This window comes from Apis laboriosa, unplaced genomic scaffold (genome assembly GCF_014066325.1).
Source record: "Apis laboriosa isolate Shangri-la unplaced genomic scaffold, ASM1406632v1 scaffold104_cov149, whole genome shotgun sequence".
In the NCBI taxonomy this organism is placed as follows: Eukaryota; Metazoa; Arthropoda; class Insecta; order Hymenoptera; family Apidae; genus Apis; species Apis laboriosa.
Window position 1 is genome coordinate 378352 of NW_025220694.1, and position 18845 is coordinate 397196.

The window sequence follows — 18845 nt, forward strand, 5'->3', positions numbered from 1 at the left end:
CGGCTTTTCTTAACGCGTCTCAATGCTACTCTTGACGATGACAAATTTACCGGTGTTGCGGGAGAATTAATCGTTCCTCGATTCAGGATCACGATTTATCAACGATACCTTACCTACTCTCCGACAATTGGAGAATCTTTCATTGATTAGGTGTGTAAATGTTATTAAATTTTCCTTCTTTGTTTTCGTTTCTTTTTCTGCAAGCAAAAAAAAGAAAATAAAAGAAACATGAAGAAGAATGAAGAAGTTTGTTTTAAGTGACGCGTATGAAATTTACACGCCGTTCCGCATATTCGACAAAAAGGAAAAATACTCTCTATCTTGAAAAAATATATACATATAAAACACTTCATCCTTTGTTGCAAACTTCTTTTGCGCAAGCGATACCAAAAAAACGACCTGAAAAAGAAAAAAAGCGAAAGATAAAGAATCCATTCCAAGGAAACAGTTATATTATCTTCTCGTCGTAATAATATCTAATTACCATACAAATAATTGATGCGACGTTAAAATCTTAATAGCGCAATAAAATTGCGAGAGATTCAAAAGAGGCAATTTAAAAAATGGCGAATCCTTTATCATTAAAATTTTTTAATGCATATTACTTCCAACTTTTCATAGACAATAAATTATAGCAATATAATTTGTACACACCGCCGTGGGATATGAAAAAATAATTTCTTAATAACAATTTACTCGTTTCTCTCCTCGGGCAAATTCATCGTAAAAAGAGTTGACACGCGCGGCGGCAACGAGCAACGTGTTAGAGAAAGAAAATATCTCGTTACAACTCTGTCCAAGAATATGTCGTATGTCGTATCAGATTATTGATAAAGGATAAGGAGAGAGGGGTCGTGTCGTCAAGGAATGAAAGGTCTTTTCCCCCTCCCTCTTCTCGCCAAGCTTTACGCGGAAGGAATCAAGAAGCGTAACGAAAGTTGCGGGGCTTGTACGTATTACAAGCCGGAATGGTTCGATGTCCTTGTAACGAGAGTTTTACGTCCCGTTTCATAACCGCGGTTCTCCATAATCGTAAAGAAACCCGGTATCGAAAGGATACTCGTCGATAACACTGGACCCTTCGTTTTATTCAACCTGAAACGTGAACATGTCCCTCCCTCTCCCCCCGCTGTTTTGCACGATCCCTTGTATAAATTCCTAGCGACGAGAATATTCCGTTTTTCTTTCTACAAGAATATTTCAGAGAATTGGATCTTTCATCAAGTATCAATATTTTTATCCTATCCTATATAACGAAGATTATGGAAAAGTTTATTGGAAATTTAGAGATCAGTTTTTTTTTTTTTTTTTTTATTCCAGGATGACGAGGAGCGTGGAAAGGTTAATTTTATTTATTTATTCGCTATAAAATGAAAAGCTCTTTTTTTTATATATATATGTAAAATAAAATATCATAGAATATCATGGAAAATTTACGAGATGATCTCAGAGAATCTTAAGCTTTCATAAATATGTATCGCCGAAATTAAAATTCGAAAATTCTATCAAGATACATGGATTTCGAAGTATAGAGATAATTATTATAAAAAAAAAAAAAGGGAAAGGAAGTCGATATCTTTATTGGTGAACCGAGAAAGGAATTTGAACGGTATAATCGCCACAGAATTTTGCGGGAAACGAAAAATTAAAATTAATATTCGCTTTGTTTTTATTCGAAGAGAAATGAATTATGCGTATCGCTTTTCAATGAACGCAGTGGACGAACAGCAGGAATCGAAACGGAAGAGTTTTAATTAGAAGCAAAATTAGCGTGCAATTTATTGGACCGAGTTTAGTAGGATTTCGACCATTCTGTTAACAAATATGAATTATTATGAGATATATAGCGATGACTTGTTCGCGTTTAATATTCGAACGTTATAATTTTTATCGAATAATTTTCGCCCAAACAACAATTTCTCTCTGTTCTCGATAAACTAAACGATTTTTTTTCTTTTTTTAATATATATTTTGCTTTTACATCAATGAACTTTGAAATATGCAACGGTACATTTCCATCTATTCGATATTCAGATCTGATAAATAATTTGGTTATCCGATTTAAAACAAATTTTTGTTTTTTAGCGCAGTAATTTCGAAACTCGATAAAACATCGTTTTTTATTATATTCGATGAAAACAAAAATACAATTTTTACTAATTCTTAAAAAAAAAAATATATTATGTTATTATATATTAAAGTATTAGATCGTTGAATCGATTAATCGATTAAAAAATATGTATAATATCGTTTAAAAAGAAAACAAATTTGGCCTAATATTTCCTTTTGTGTCTTATTTAACAATAATCGAATTTGTGTTTTGACTCTACGAATAAAAAGTAATACATAAAAAAATAAAAATTCAATTTGTTTGCAAACCGAAAGGACGATATTGCTATTATTATGCCTGACTATGGAATCCGAGTTCGAAAGATTACAAAAATCAAAATTCTTCGTGTTTTTTCTTGGGGGAAAAAAAAGGAAAGAAAAAAATTAAGCATTCTTGTAAAGTTTTCTAATTAAAGTTCTTGATAAAGTTTAAATTTTATAATTAAGAATTAAAAAAAAAATTAGATCAAAAACTAATTATTTTTAAATTCACGAAACTCGGATTTAAAAATTTTATCAAGAAATGCTTAATTTTCAATTCCTATTTTCTGAATCTCGAACGAGAAGAAAACGAACGAATTTGGAATGGATATATTCAGGGGTGAATGATACGGGATAAAAGTTGCGTTTCGCAAAGAACGTAAAAGTGAGACGAATAAATTGGAAAAACGTACGAAGGTGGTAAAATTATATGGAGGTAACGAAGTGAAGTGAGATACGTTACTTGAAACGATCAACCCTTCTGAGCTTTCCCTTCGAAACTCCCCAAAAAAAAACGACCCTTCCAATCCCTATTACATTTTTGATCAGAGAGGGTAGTAGAACACCGGCCGCCTTTATCAAGGATCGTAAAAAAAATTTATTCGCCAGAAATAAATAATTCGTAAAAACATTTCAACAGCTTGAACGCCTCGTGGGAACAATTTTCTTTTTTTTTTTTCCTATTTCCATCGAATGCAAGATATATGATAACTGGACAGATTTCTATACGGAGATCGGAAGCGAATTCATCACGAAGAATCCGAAAAACGATAATAATTCATTTTCATCGAGTCAGCAATGGATTATTTCTGTCGTCCAATCGGAAATAATTCATTGGATATAATTCTGAACCAATGTTCGATTATTCGGATAATGGATCTTTCGTGCGAAACGAATAGCAAACCTGGAAGGCTACTATATACGCGTGAAAAAGTTCCTGCGATTGTTTCTTCGATCTTTTATTAGAATAAAACGATCGACGAATAAAGATATTACTTTTTCTTTTTCCTCTTTTCTTGCTTCGAGATTAATCGTATTGATTTGTTAGACGTAACAGAATATTTTACGATCATTATTTTCTTTCTTTCTTTCAAGATAAATATCGAATCATTCTTCGAAATTTTTTCGTTTGAATGAAGTTAGATATATCGAGCGCTTCCTACGAATAAATATTCTTCGATTTCGAAAAATTCAAAAGATCTTCAAAGCGAATCATTCCCTATTTTTTTTCACTTAAAAATAACTTTCAATTTTGGAAAAATTTGCTCTACCGAATTCTTAAAATTCAAAAGAGGAAAAAAAATAATCTACGATCAATAAAAATTTTCGCAAGTATCTCTTTCCCTCCTTAAAAAAAGAAAGAAAGAAGAAAGAAAGAAAAACAAAAAGAGAAAAGAAAAAATTGAATCGCTCTTCGTTATACACCCTTACGCTCTGTTCCAGCGAACCGATATTCAAAACGCGTTTCTTTGCGCTCTCTCGTCCAACTTGTAATAATTTTACAAAGCGGCACCTTTGATAAAACCGTCCCACATAATTATCAGGCAAACTCGAGCCGAAGTTCGTTGCATAATAGATCGATAAAGTCGATCACTCTCACGCGTTCCAATTATAAGCGTCTATAAGCGTTCCAACCAACTTGTTCAACGACGGAACTTCCGGAGAGACGACTTATATAATTAAGACGTGGAATGACAAGAGGGAAGAGGGTTGGTCGAAACGAGATAGGGATCGTTAATAATTTTCCAGGGGAGGAGAAAGGGGGAGAGAGAGTATCGGTCCCGCGAATAATTTCATGTTTGCCGCGAGCCACTTCGGTTCCCATTTCGATTAATTATTACCGCGTGTTTCATAATTAAGCGGCCGTCATATCGTGGATCAGGCAAGATCGCCAACCCCCTCTTAAGATCCTTGTAAAACTGAATTTACGAGGAATTTCTCGTTTCCCCTTGCAATGGTTCTCTTCCTCGTTACGTCTGTAATACCATCATCGTAACAACAGCAGAGAGAAGCAGTTACCACTCGTGCAAGAAGAAATTCATTTTTTTACGGGGTGAATATTCCTCCAGAGACCACTTGATTAATATAAGAATTAATATTAAGAATTGTATACAATTTTGTTGTGAATGATATATAATTTTATGAATTGTTAATATTCCTCATAATGTTGATTTTTGGTTTCTTTTTTCTTTTCTTTTTCTTGCTATGTACGGTTCAAAATAAAACTCATTATTTATCTCTATCAATAATAATCTTTTTACGTGTTTCAAGATAATGGTTCGAGAACCATTTTTAATTTTTAATTTTCTTCAGATGAACGATACTATGAATAGAATGATAGAAACATTATCGAAGAATCCATTGGCTTGTTTCAACTCTCTATCTTTCCAGTGACTCTGGTACTACGTCGTCTAATTCCCTTACCTGTTAAATTGCGGTCTTAGAAGTTAGCGGACGTTGTACGTCGTAAGTTCAGCTATCTTAGGGGGAAACGCGTATCCTCTCCCATCCCTTAGTGAATTTCTCTTCCCCCCGGCGATCCGTGTCCTCCGAGCATAGTCATCGCTTCTTTTATTACACAATAAATCTCGACGGTTTTTTCGCCAAGGGAAAACGATTTTCTTCGTAATGTAATTTTCCAATTAGAAATTATTACTTTTTATATACGTTTCGTCTTGTTACGCGAGAAGATCGATCTTGCGACTTTCTCAATTAATCGAAGATTGTGTCCTTTTTTTTTTTTTTTCGACGTATTGAACAATTATTGACGATATATTCGATCTTTTATTTATAAAATGATATATCGAAAAAACGACGAGGGAGCACATATGTCAAGCATATGCAAGTTCACAAAAGTTTAAAAACTTTTTAAAACGAAATAAAGGTAGAAGAGTGTCGATAAAATGCAAAAAGGGAAGTCGTTAGAAGATAAATGTTTTCTTTTTTTCTTTTTTATATCTTCCAACTATGACACTGCTTCCCCTCGAAGCCGTTTATACGTTCCATAAAGGAGAACAGGAAGTCGTTTTTTCGATGATGAAAAACGGGATCCACGTTTATCTTCTTTTTTTTTTTTTTTTTTTTCTATTATCGAAGAATTTTTATAACTTTATGCATCAAATTGAAGAGTTCAACATCCATGAGAGGTGATATTAATGAGGACGATCGAGTAGATTTAATTGGAATAAATTCACCGGAAGTCGATGAAATTAGGCGATGCTCAAGGACAAGGATGGAGCGTAATGTAAATAAGATCTTTGCAATTAAACCAAGATACTCGGTGGATAAAGTTGATCACAAACGAGAAAAGTTGGGGGCGTTGTTAGTTTAGGTATCATCCCCATGGCTGTCGAAAGTTACGAATGTACCAATTTTCTCAGTTAGAAACTTTGCAATTAAGTCTTGGCGAAGAGGATTGCCTTTGTAAACCCATCTGCTAAAAGTATAATGGTTAAAAATGTATCCCACCTAAGTCCAATTAATATCCACTTTACCTTTTCGTCGCTGATCAATGTTATCAGTCGTTTACATTAATTATTTTCATTGATCTTTTAATTTAATATCGTATCATTGAATAATTTATGTTACTTCGATGCGAATCCTGATACGAATGAGAAATGAAAATATCGTATTTACAACGGTACAGATATAAGAAGATAAAGTAATAAAATGTAAAAACCAATGTTTTTCATTAAACGTCACTTTCCGGTTGCAAACAACAATATCACCCTCCTTCGTTTCATCCTCGGTATTCAAGTATTCCAACCTTTTATTCAAGTTTACGCAATATTTATCCCCGTTGAACGATTAAATTTCTCGTTGTCGGCGATCGCCAGAACAATAATTTCCTTTTTCCTTCTGTCTTCATCATTTCTATCGTTAATTTAATCGTAATATTTTGCGATTGTACTTGATAGTTAAAAGAGAAGGATAAACTACAACGTTATTGCGAATATATAACAAAAGAAATCAAAGTATAAACAATAACAGTTTTATCACAGCGAATCTTTATCCATCCAACATCTTTCGATTCACCAACGAGTGTAAGATTTTCCAACATGTCCTAAGACGACGTGGACAAGTTTATATAACGTACAACTCTATTTTTCCTCGGCAACGTGAAATTGATATCGATATTATCCGACTGAACCATCGAATTTGCTCGAGGCATAGCTTCCGTCTCGTAATGGGATTTTGATACTGGTTGAGAGGTAGAGCAACTCCCTCATCATGGGAATAATTTCCTCGTCGTATCTGTATCGCGTTCATTACACCTTGCACGTTGGAACCTTGATATGTTATCGAAGGCTTACAAGCCTCACCGAATCTCTCTCTGTTCTTACCTCCTTAATGCAAATCAAAGGGATAAGGAGAAAAATTTAGTAGCTACTCTAACGTGATAAAATTAATCTTATTTGTCTGCTAGAAATAAAAAATATAGTAGCTACAAATGGACATTAGTACTAAAGTCAAATCAGACAAAGACAATTCTTATTTTCTCTATGCTTTGATTATGGTTGTATTGTCGTAACAGATAGAAACCAGCACATCTGGATGTAATAATCGACAGACACCACAGAGATAATTCGAAGTCACGAGACTCGATAAAGCATCCTGATTCATGCAATTCAACACAAATTATAGTGGTCCACGATATCTCCAAACTCCGTTAGATACAGCCGAATAGATCTATACGATTCGACATACAGAAATTGATTAATGATACAGAAATTATCAAAAGTGAAATTTTATACAATTCAGTGTTTGATATGTGTGTGTGTATACGATACAATCCCAACAAATCTCGTGGAAGCCTCCAATCTCGAAACTGTTGAATATACTCTATACTCTAGATTCCAAAGCGTTGAGAAGTTTCAGAATTTTGAGGATCATGATTATCCTTGAGATCCCACAGACCTTCAACATATTCCTCAGCTTCTCAGGATATTACAAGTTTCTGGTTTCCCTCCATTCCTTATATCACTTATTGCGCGTAATTTACCTAATTTATCGCCATATTTCTTACATATTTGACACCGTAAATTATCGTCTTGATAACCTTGTAAGTTGTAACTTTAAATCTAAGCGAAAAGTTAGAGCAATATATCAGTGAAAACCTTGGAATTCTCAACGCATATCGAATACTGGGTGTCGTAACGAATCCGCTTGTGCGTTGGATCAGTTTCCAGCGCAGGGGCGCGAATAGTTCAACGTGTTCCATGACGCCTATATTGCCACCATAAATCTAACAAGGCGGTTCAACATTAACCCACCGACCACCGTCTATACTTCCGGCATTGGTTGACCTCCGCGTCCAATAAAATACCTGTCTATACACTCCGCGATATTATTTACAACGATTTAATGAACTGTAACAGAATTACGAGCTTCCGGTTAAAATTACACGTTTATTCCGAGAGAGAAAGAGAGAGGAAAAAAGGGATTTCGCCCATTTATACGTATGACGCGGATAATTCGGATAACACGTAATAAAGCTTATTTTTAACGATGAAATGAATCTTCCTCGACATTAATTTCTCTCGTTAAATTCTCCGAATTAGCTCCAATGATCTTTACGTGCTAATTTTTATCGTCGTATTTTTAAGGATTTATTTGCAGAGAAATATTTATGACGCCACGAATTCGGTTTATATTTATCATTATGTTTGTACTCATATCCCTTGTTTCTAAACGTGAGATTCTCTTGTTGCTCTTATCGTTTTCCTTATTTGTAGAAAAATTTTATCGAAATTTATTTAATAAATTGGCACCAAATCGTTTTGGAATATAAAAAATATTCCCAATATTTCAATTTAAATTTATTTCTTCCCTGCGATTTTATTAAAATTTGCCAACCAATTGTTTCATCGATTCGTTTCCCTAGATTTTTTTTTTTTTTTTATTTTATTTTCGTAGACGCAATCACGCGAATGATCATAGACCAAATTCCAGGATATAAATCTCTACGCTGTAGAGACGAGATAGTGGAGTGGAAAATTGGATGACGATGTGGTCGGTTCACAGGTGGATTCTATCCCCCCAACTCTCTTTGTCCCACCGCAAATAAAATACGTTTCAGAACATTTGGCATGAACACACTGCGAAATTTGGCAGATACGTGCACGTTGCCCGTTGAAATATTAACCGATATTGCAATCTCCAACTCGTTTCTTCTTTCTCCCCCTTTTTTCCTCATCCAAAACAGATAGAAACGAAGATTATAAAGAGTTACACACGAATTTTTCGATATACTTCTTTTTTTATAATATCTTCACGCGTATTTGCAATTCATATATATTCGTTCCTTTTGTTGCAGAGTCACGACAGCTGGCAAGGACACGACGGAGACCAGGTGAGCATCCATTACAACTGACGAGAATCAACATTGCTTTGCTTTAAGCTCTAAGCATGCTGCCTTTCTTTTTTTTTTTTTTTTTCTTTCTTTCCTGTCATCGTGCACCTTGAATTAAACACGTCTGTATTAGTAACACGTCTTAACATCAATTTTTCGATTCATCTCATCAATTTTTTTCAAGCAAAAGTGTTATATTGATTTGTCAGGATTTGCAGTGTATACTTGTCACGCATGCTTTAGAGAAAAAAAATTAGAGATTAATATTCGACCAAAGAGGATTGCCCACAATTTATTATCTATCTCCAAATATCGTTTTTTTTTTTGTATGTTTTGATGCACGAAAAATGAATCTAAACGATTCAAAGAACATACATTTTCGATCGAGGAAATCTCGTCGCGCATATATCACGCACAGTTTTCCAATAGTATTTGCAAGGATTGCATAGAAACGGCATAGGAACGTGGTGATAGAGAATATGCGGGGAGAAAGCAATTTGCATGACAGTGATACATATGACTCGAATTCTTACCATCTGGTTACATGGTTACGAGCTGCAGTTTATCTCTTCGTTATTGAGAGCGTTGTGGTTTAATGATGCAGCGGTTGCAACGACCGATGCATCACAGTTGCAACGTTTAAATACTGGCGATTGCCGGTTGTTCCAAAATTCGTGAAAATATTTATACCAATCTATGAAATCTCGAGTAATACCTTCCCAAGCGTCGTAAAAAATTTAGAATAAAATTTTTTATTGACCCTTTTATTGGTAAGTTGTGCCCAACAAAATTTCCGAAATTCAAATGCACTCGTACAGTTAATAATTCGACGACTATTAAAACAAGACAATAATTGTTATAATTGCTAATCCCTTTGTATCTTCCCAATATACTCAATTTATGCCTATTCTATTCTCCAAAGAATTTAAAAACCAACCGACAAGCAAACACGTTACGAAACTGTTCGCGAAATACATTAATTGAATTAATGTTCAATCGAATTGATGTAAAGAGACCATAAAAAAAATTCCTCGACGAGTTCCGCTCCACCTCTTCGAATACGAGAATATTTCCGCGAGACGGAACGTCCCTTGAGCTCCGAAACGCTTTTTACGAGGAACGAAAGACGGTAGAAGCACTTAAGAATGAAGGCCGGTTGAATGAGATTTAGTGTACCGTCTAATCGGGTTTACTCTCGCCTAAAGACTACGCCCCTCGTTGATGCGGTGATACAGACTTGGACTACCACAGCGGAGGAATGATGACGGGTGTGGGTGGAGAGTGGAAAGAAACTGAGGAAAACTGCGAAACCGAGGGGACGCGCGACGTGAATTTAAAAAGATTCGTTAAACCTTGATACCGGTACAGACTTCGTTCCTCTGTGGGGGAACTCTTTGTTAAGCAGTTCGACTATTTTCGTAATTCTCCTCCCCGAGAGATTTATCTCGGTAAGAAGATTGGGCTAACCGTGTTTCGACATCCGTGTTGAAACGACTATAATCGATTTTATCGTTTCTATTTGTCAAACTTGTCCATTCGAGTTTTGAATAGCAGTTCAATTAACCGAAAATTATATTATTCGAACTGTGTAATTATTATTTCTTATCGTTGTTTCTTATCACAGCAGAGGATTTAAAATTGACGTTAGATAATACACGATAATATCGCAAAGACAAAAGTATCGAGATATCCGTAATCATTGATATCAAAAATCAGACGAAAATGTAGAATTTCCAATTTTTGTAATCTTGTTGTATTATATTTTCCTCGAAATCTGAGAATAATTCATCGAAGAAATGTCTCTGTTCCATTATTCGGATGATAAAAGTTTTATTGTGATTCATTTTTGTCAAAGATTATATTGAACTTTTATCTTTTTCTATTTTCTTGCAAGCAAGAACTATTTTTCTGAACTTTATGAAAGGATTTGAAGTTTCCAATAAAAATTTGTATTGTATCGAGGAGATGTCCTCCAGATTCCAATATTCGACATCTTCATACCGTTCAAGAGCATCTCGAAGAATCAAGTTCTGGTCAATGATTCTTGCCACAGACACTACAACGAGCTATACCATACCATTCTTCGATAGCGTCCCCCTTCCAAGAGAGGGATTCTGTTTCATCTTCCATCTTCTTGTTTCGAATATCTACAATATGTCACCCTCCTCTATACATCATCCCTCTGCCGGCTTTATTCTCTTTGTAACAAAGCAAATCACTCCTCCATCTCTTCCCTTGTTCACGACAGACAATTTTGTGTCGAGATACTTCTTTGCATCGTGAAAACTCTCTTAAGTTAAATCCTTCGGACGGATTTGATTTTTCCTGCAACCCTCTTTTAAACGTAAAATTTCGAATATCATCTACTATCACGAATTCATTCATTTTATACATTTCCTTTTTATAAATTACGTATCATTATGCGAATCTTTTTATATATTAAATAACAAAATATGCCTCATTGGATTTCCGATAATTCTTTCCCAATGGAAAAGGGGATTGATCGAAGATTTCCCGCCATTGAAGTACATGTCGAACGAAATCCCACCACGATTTGCGGACGTGAGTTCCCATGGGAATCCTCGCCTGCTGATGTTGGCCAAATTGCTATGTCGAATCCAGATGAAATCGCTTTCATAGGGACATACATTGGAATTCACCGATATTCAAATATTTTTAGATCCTTTTTTTTTTTTTTTTTACGATTGTATTGAATTTCCCCTTAATTTTAGATATTAATTGATCGTAGATATCGGTAATAACCTCATTTATGTCGTCTTCGATTAAATCACTGATTCCATTTCGATTAATAATAAGTATTTATAATACGATATAAATGTATTCTCTAAAATTAAATGAAATATGTTTAGAAATCGTTAGAAATTTCTTTCTTCTTTCGATGTAAAAAATTTAAAATTCACCAGTCGCGAAGAGAATTCATTTCACTTTGTTCCAATATTTAAACTCATTTAATATTTACAATCCAATAATCCTCGTTTAACGAAGGAATATTAAACAAATCAAAGTATTGTACACACTTGAATAAAATAATCTAAGAGATTTTGTTCCATCGCTTTTCGGAAGATTTAGAATGGCTTCATGGATCTTTTATAAAATTTCGTTTATTATTGGAACGTCAGGTTCCTTCCTATTAAACGGCTTCAAAATTTCTCTTCACTCGGTATATATATATCATGGTGACTAACACGGGGAAAAAGGGCTTGCTGCCAATTATCCTAACTTATAATCCTACCCAGCTTCGTCTCCGCTCTCTCTTTCTCTTTTTCTCTCGCTACTTATCCCTTTTTTTTCTTCGGCCTCTTTTTTATTCCTCGATGAACATTGCGAGTCTCGCCGCAAATGAGCCACTTCAGTTTATGAGAGATTAGCCTAGGGTGTTCGGCAGCTAACTTCTTATCCTTCTCTCTCTCTCTCTTTCTCTCTCTTCCTTTATGTGTGCGCGCGCGTGTGTTTTTTTTTCTCTCTCTCTCTCATTATTAGGGTCATACGGGAGGCGGAGACTGCTGAGATTCAACCGCGGACAAACAAATTCTGAAAAATGCGAGAAAGAAACGGAGGTTTCACGAGGTTTGGTAGCCCGACACGCACTTTTAATTAAGCTCCAGCGACATTTTCCTGTGTTCGATGCAATAAATTACGAAATCAATTGTTTCTCATTGGTATTGTTTTTTTTTTCCTCACATATCCTCTTCATCTTTCCACCCTTTCATCATTACACGAATAATTTTTTGAAACGAATTCTTTTATCGTTAATATCTTCTTTAAAATCGTCAACTAGGAGAGTATTTGCAAATCGAATATACAAGATGAATTTCGTCGAAGAATTATAGTAAATATTTTACCTATCAAGTGTAATATGAGTGTTACATTTAATTTATCGATTTAAATTATTTCTTTGCAAAAAAATACCGTGCAACAGATTATATTAAGTAGTTTATCGACAGAGTTTATTAAGAACGGTTAGTATAATTCAGACAATAAGTGCATAGGTGTCACTTATTGTCTGAATTCTGCCTTAATTGAACTAAATTAATTATGCCACAAGCGAGAAACAGAGGAGACACAATGATATCTTGTGGAATTTTGTATGTACATGCTGTGAAACATCGATTTCAAACGAAATTCTTATAAAAAAAATTTGAAGAATATCTAATAGGATTGGAAAAAACTACCACATTTGACACAGGAATAAAACGAATTATTGGGTGATCGAGACGAACAATTTAAATACACTGATACCCTAATAAATATTTATAATATAAGGATTAAATAATTCGTGGATAAATCCTATCTATCGGAAAATAAAAGATTTTCACATAAAAAATAAACACATCGTTTATAAATCCCATCTATATGAAAAACTAAATTTTTACCCATTATATAAAAATCCAAACAAAGATGTTTCATTGTAATAATTTTGAATGACAAACGAATTAATAATAAATAATTATATTTTTTAACATTACCTTCAATATCCACGTTTTGTGACATGATTCAAGATGCTGAAAAAAAAAAAAAAGACAAAGAAAAGGTAGTCAGAAGGACTACCAAAATATTATAATAATTATCCACTCGATATACCCGAACAAACCGTGAGTGGAATATATTTTCTCTTTCGCAACACTAGTATGCTAAGTTTACAAAAGAAACCGTAGAGTGCTTTATTTTATTTGCAATGTAATTCTTAATCAAAAAAAAAAAAAAAAAAAAAAATGAAGAAAAAATAAATGATTCCCGAATATCTTAGACGTTTTAATAATTCACGCAACACTAATAAATACTAATTTATGCACTCATATTTTGATATACGCAACACTAATAGCGAAGAATTGAAGTCGGTGCAGCCATATCAAAGGCTGCCGTTGTCAAATCATCATTGTGCAGCTTTTCTAGCTGCATGATGATTCAGGAACAATTTCCACCATATCAGTGGAAGAATTTTGGGCATATTGTAAACGCAACACTACTTAAAAAACGCGATCATTTATCAACGCAACACTAATTAAAACAATCGCGATGAAATAATATCGCAACACTAATTTTAAAATGAATCTAATAATAATTTACTGTTATTCTATGAATGAAATACAATAAATATCCCGATATTATGAAACGAAACACTAGGAAATGAATTAAAAACTAATGATTCTGCAATTTAAATATAAATATAAAAAACTATATAAAAAATTATCTAATTCAAAATATTTAAAAAAATCGCGATATTTTAAAATTACGTAATACTAACGCAAACGCGATTATCGCTTTAATGTAAGATTAATTCAATCCGTAAGTAGTTTTTCGCAACACTAATAAAAAACCGTGAAATTATTTCGCAACTCTAATTCAACCCGTAATTAATTTATCGCAACACTAATACAAAACCGCGATTTGCCCACGATGACTGGATCTGGATGATGGGCCCGCATGCATCGGCCGGACAATACACAACATTTACTACGTGATTCTAAAACGAGCACAGTGACAAAATAATAACAATGACTTCCCATTCTTTGGATTTAAACAAAATCCAAAAAATGAGAAACCATTCGTTGCAGCCCCTCTTCGCGACAGTTTGTCGAGGCCTCTTCGGTCTTCCTCCTTCGGGCACAATGCCCGCTGAAACTTAAATCTAGGCTCGAGATTCACTAATCGCAAATAAAAAAAAAAATAATAATAATAAAAAAAAAAAAGACTAAATCGCGAAAACTAATCGCACGTGGACGACCAACGATCGCAATGATAATTGTCCGTACACGCGCAGAATCTCGAGCGCAACGTTCGTTTCGAGATTTAATTCGCGATCGCGACCACGGAATTCGAAAAATCGATGGGAAAAACCAGAAACGATATGGTATTCTCCATTCATTTCAGTTCTGCTCTCGATTTTTCAAATTTTATTTCCTGAAACAGGTTGCCACGCGAAAACGCGCCTACCCGGATCGGAGACTGTGACAACCTGCCCGGCCCTACCTACTTATAATTAATACACACATACCAGAAGTATACTACCTATCCTACCTAACCCTATATTTAAAAAATAGCAAAACAGGCATTCCAACACATTCATTCCACGATTCTCACGCATAATACTCGGGCGCAAAATGCCTACACTAGGGAAAACGTCCCGGGACGCCTCCGACACCCGAGCTTGGCATACAACTTTCACACTCTAACTTTACGTACCATTTTTCTGAAATCGACTGACGATGGCTAGCGACCATTGCGTAAAATGTGGTAAAACTCTGTATGCATCTTAATTTAAATTGCAAAAGAATACATATATCTTCTAAAGAAATAATTTTATTGGATTAAATAATAAAACTTTTTTTATCATTTTTGTAATTTTAAATAAAAGATTATTATTTATATAATTAATTCGCGTTAATAGCGATAAAATTATAAACAATTAATGAAAACGACGCAATTCCACGGCCTAATCACACACATACACAACGTGGAAAATACATCGTGCACGATACACTAACGCATCGTCAGTCGCTGAAATATTGTTATAAACTTATAAAATATTGTCATCGTATCCATTGCGTTTCTCTCACCCAAGTAACACCTGAGCACGTGAGTGAGATCCTGGCAATGAACACGGAAAGGATTAAACCTGAAAATCCTGAGCTAAAAAAATATTATTATTTTGTGTCTAACGGACTAATATTTTTTCATTTTGTATATTATGATTTTATCTCAAATTTTAATGATTCTACTTTAATGAATTACTAAGATATTAATGTTAAGAAATTAAAGAAGAAGAAATTGTAATAAAAGTAATTATTTTAAGTTAAATAGAAAATCAATAAAAAAAAAAAAACCCTCAGGCGATTTCTTTATCAAAACATATTTTCTACATCATGAAAATATTCAAAATTTGTTGCTTTAATTCCGAAATCTACCTGTCGCGAGGCATCTTCTTGCACATGAAATTAAATAAATCTTACGAAATATATATTAAATTTTAATATATTTTATATATTTTAATAAAATAGATTATATAAATTACATTATACTATAAACAGATTGAATTTCTGCTGTAATAAAGTCAGTTTTATTTTATTATTTATTGAAAGATTTATATTTTATTATAACCACATATGAATATGAATATATGTATTGTTCTTAATAATAAATTAATTATAAAAATCATTTAATTATGTTATAACGCGATGTGCAAGAAGATCCTATCCTATATTAATAAATAAACACAAAAAAAATGTTATTATTCATGGATACAATAAATATCCATGGTCATTGTGCTCGTGCAAAATTCTACGTAATACAACTAGCCACTCGTGTCGATTCGGACCTTTCATCCTACGACATGATTGAGTGACCAGAGGAAATAAAATGCATGCGACTCACCAATAGATGCAAAAAATCTGCGTTGTCATCGCTATTGTCATGACCCATAAGAAATTATCTTGAAATCGTCATCAAATAAGAGAAAATAGAACTGTAACAAAAAATAGAACATTATAATTTAAAACACAGAATATATAATGATTATTTTAAAAAATTAAGTAAAAATGAAATTTTAAATTAATGAAAAATATGTTAAGATAATTACCTTTTTGATATAATGATGATGATAATGGTGATCACTTTATTCTCTTAATACACTGACTCTAATACGCGAAACGAATATTTAAGAAATAAAAAAATAAATAAAAGAATATTAACATTTAGTTATCGGCGAACAAACACTGATTCTAATTTCGCGAGTATCTATTTTATTAAATTAAATTAACACTTGTATTAAAAATACTATTACGAAGCAAACACTGACTCTATTAACCGCATTGCGCACGGTCACAAATACATTTTTCAGCTAAAACTCAAAAGAAATTTTCAAAGATCATCAGTACCTTTAACAAAAAAATGATATTAATATTATATATATTATATATATTTATATATACATATAAATATTAAATAGTATTTTTTCTTAAAAACATAACAATTATCGCAAAATTTTGAAATATAAAAATATAAAATTTTATACAAATCGTTAATTCTTATGACGTCCATATTGAAATTTTTCCCGCTTTTTCATCATTTCATTATACTAGTAATTGACTATTAATCCACAAAAAAAATAAAAATTTTCAAATAAAATGTAGAAAATATATATAATTAACTTTATTGCATAAAAATAAAACAATAATTAAACTTAAATTCTATTTTTTAAACTCATAATATAAATTATCTATAACTCTAACCTTCAAATATATCAATAAAGAAAAATAATAATAATATAACTATCATAGGATTTCTAATTATAAAAAAAATAAAAAACAAGTCTTAATAGAATGTTAATATAAAAATAATAAAATAATATGAAATAATTATGAAAAAAAATTAAATATTACACAGATAAATCACATACCTCAAGAAAAATTGACACGTCTGAACGCCACGAGTATCGAGAGTACAATGACATTCGACGCCGCGATTTCGATTATCGAATATAAATTCGGGAGGGGAGGTCGATAGTTCGACAATCATAACAAATCGTAACGTGTCGAGCATGACACAAACGCGACCATCAATTTCCTGGAAAAGTTTTATAAGAAATGTTTTCACTCTCGAGGCCTTGAGCTCCAAAATCAAAACAAATATAGAATAAATATATAAGTTGAACACAGAGATAAATATATTCGAGAATAACATATATGTATGTATGAGAATACGTGTGAAATTGAATATTGCGATATAATTTATTTCCGTATGAATAAAAAGACTTATTAAACGATTATTATTTTAAATTTACTACACAAATACAAATCAAAATCGTAAAATAAATGTATAAAATTAAAACTATTATATTAAAATTAAGTAATAATTAAAATCTGCAGAAAAATTTAACAATGGACGCTACCAGTAACCTCAAAAGAAAAATGGCATAAAAAGGAAGAAAAGGACTTGAAGGACTAGTTAATTTCGTTATCACGATGTTTAATAGAATATTAAATAAATGAAGCAAGTAATAATTTATAAATTAGATAATAGAATAACAATAAAATTACTTACTGCGTAGTTGAAATGATGCTGCTCAAGCCGATACGGTAACACGTCCTGTCACAATGATTTTCGGCGGAAGAATGACATCAAGCGCCACAGGTTCAGTTAGAGTGCTTCTGATTGGCTGGAACACACGGTTTCTTATTTAATTATTTTCACGCGCGAAAATTAAACTATTATACAATACATATTTATTATTTATTATTTACGTATAGCATATTGAATTTCTATCTATTTTATTATCTATTTATTCTATTATCTATATTCTATTATTTAAGGTTTACGAAGGTCTATTTATTAAAAATAATAATAATAATAATTAAATATTAAAATTAATTTTATATAAAAATTTAAAAAAATGAAACATAACAAAAGATTTTTATTATTAATTATTGATAATTTATTATGATAATATATATAATAATTAATATATTATTATTTAAAATAACGTTCATAATTTTATGATATTAATTTTTGATTTATAACTTTTATTAAAATATTTTATAGAGACATTTTATGAGAAGAATAATTATGGAATAATCAAGTTTGTTGTCAGCAATGATTAATTGAAAATTATAATATAGAATAAAAATTCTCCTTCTCCTTTAATTAAATTAAAGATATCAAAACATGTAAGAGTTAACATACAAAGTTAACATATTATATTATATTATGTAATATATTATGCAAAAATTTATATTAATCTATTTATAAATCATTTAAAAGGAAAATAATGAATATACTTACCATGTTTAACTAATTTATATCAGATTAGCCAGCTTTCAGAACATAAATTTCAGTATTCATGCAATTTCTAATTCGAATATAGGCAAATTTGGTTGGAAATCGGTTCAAAGGAATGCACAGCGGAGCATTACGGAAACATTAAGCGGACTTCGATGCATCGATGCGATTTCGGCAGGGCCTATTCGCAGAGGCAGAGAGATGCCAACTAGAGAAATGCAAATTACAACCAGTCAGACGGCATTAAGCGTTGCCATTGTTCCGCGACGTACTCCGCGTGTCGGTGGCACAGTTGCATACAGTAGCACGCGAGATATACCATCGGTGA

At 32.5% G+C, this 18845-nt stretch overlaps 1 protein-coding gene across 19 annotated transcripts in view; it reads left to right on the top strand.

Annotated features, from left to right (window-relative positions):
* LOC122713572 (disks large 1 tumor suppressor protein) overlaps nucleotides 1-18845 on the top strand; it is a 524720-nt gene that overhangs the window by 376152 nt on the left and 129723 nt on the right. For all 19 annotated transcript variants that reach the window (XR_006346517.1, XM_043934736.1, XM_043934489.1 and 16 more), the window contains one exon: nucleotides 8687-8722. Coding sequence is in view for 18 of the 19 variants with exons in the window: in XM_043934736.1 (XP_043790671.1) it covers nucleotides 8687-8722 (36 nt within the window). In the remaining variant the exon portion in view is untranslated. The remainder of the gene's footprint in view (nucleotides 1-8686; nucleotides 8723-18845) is intronic.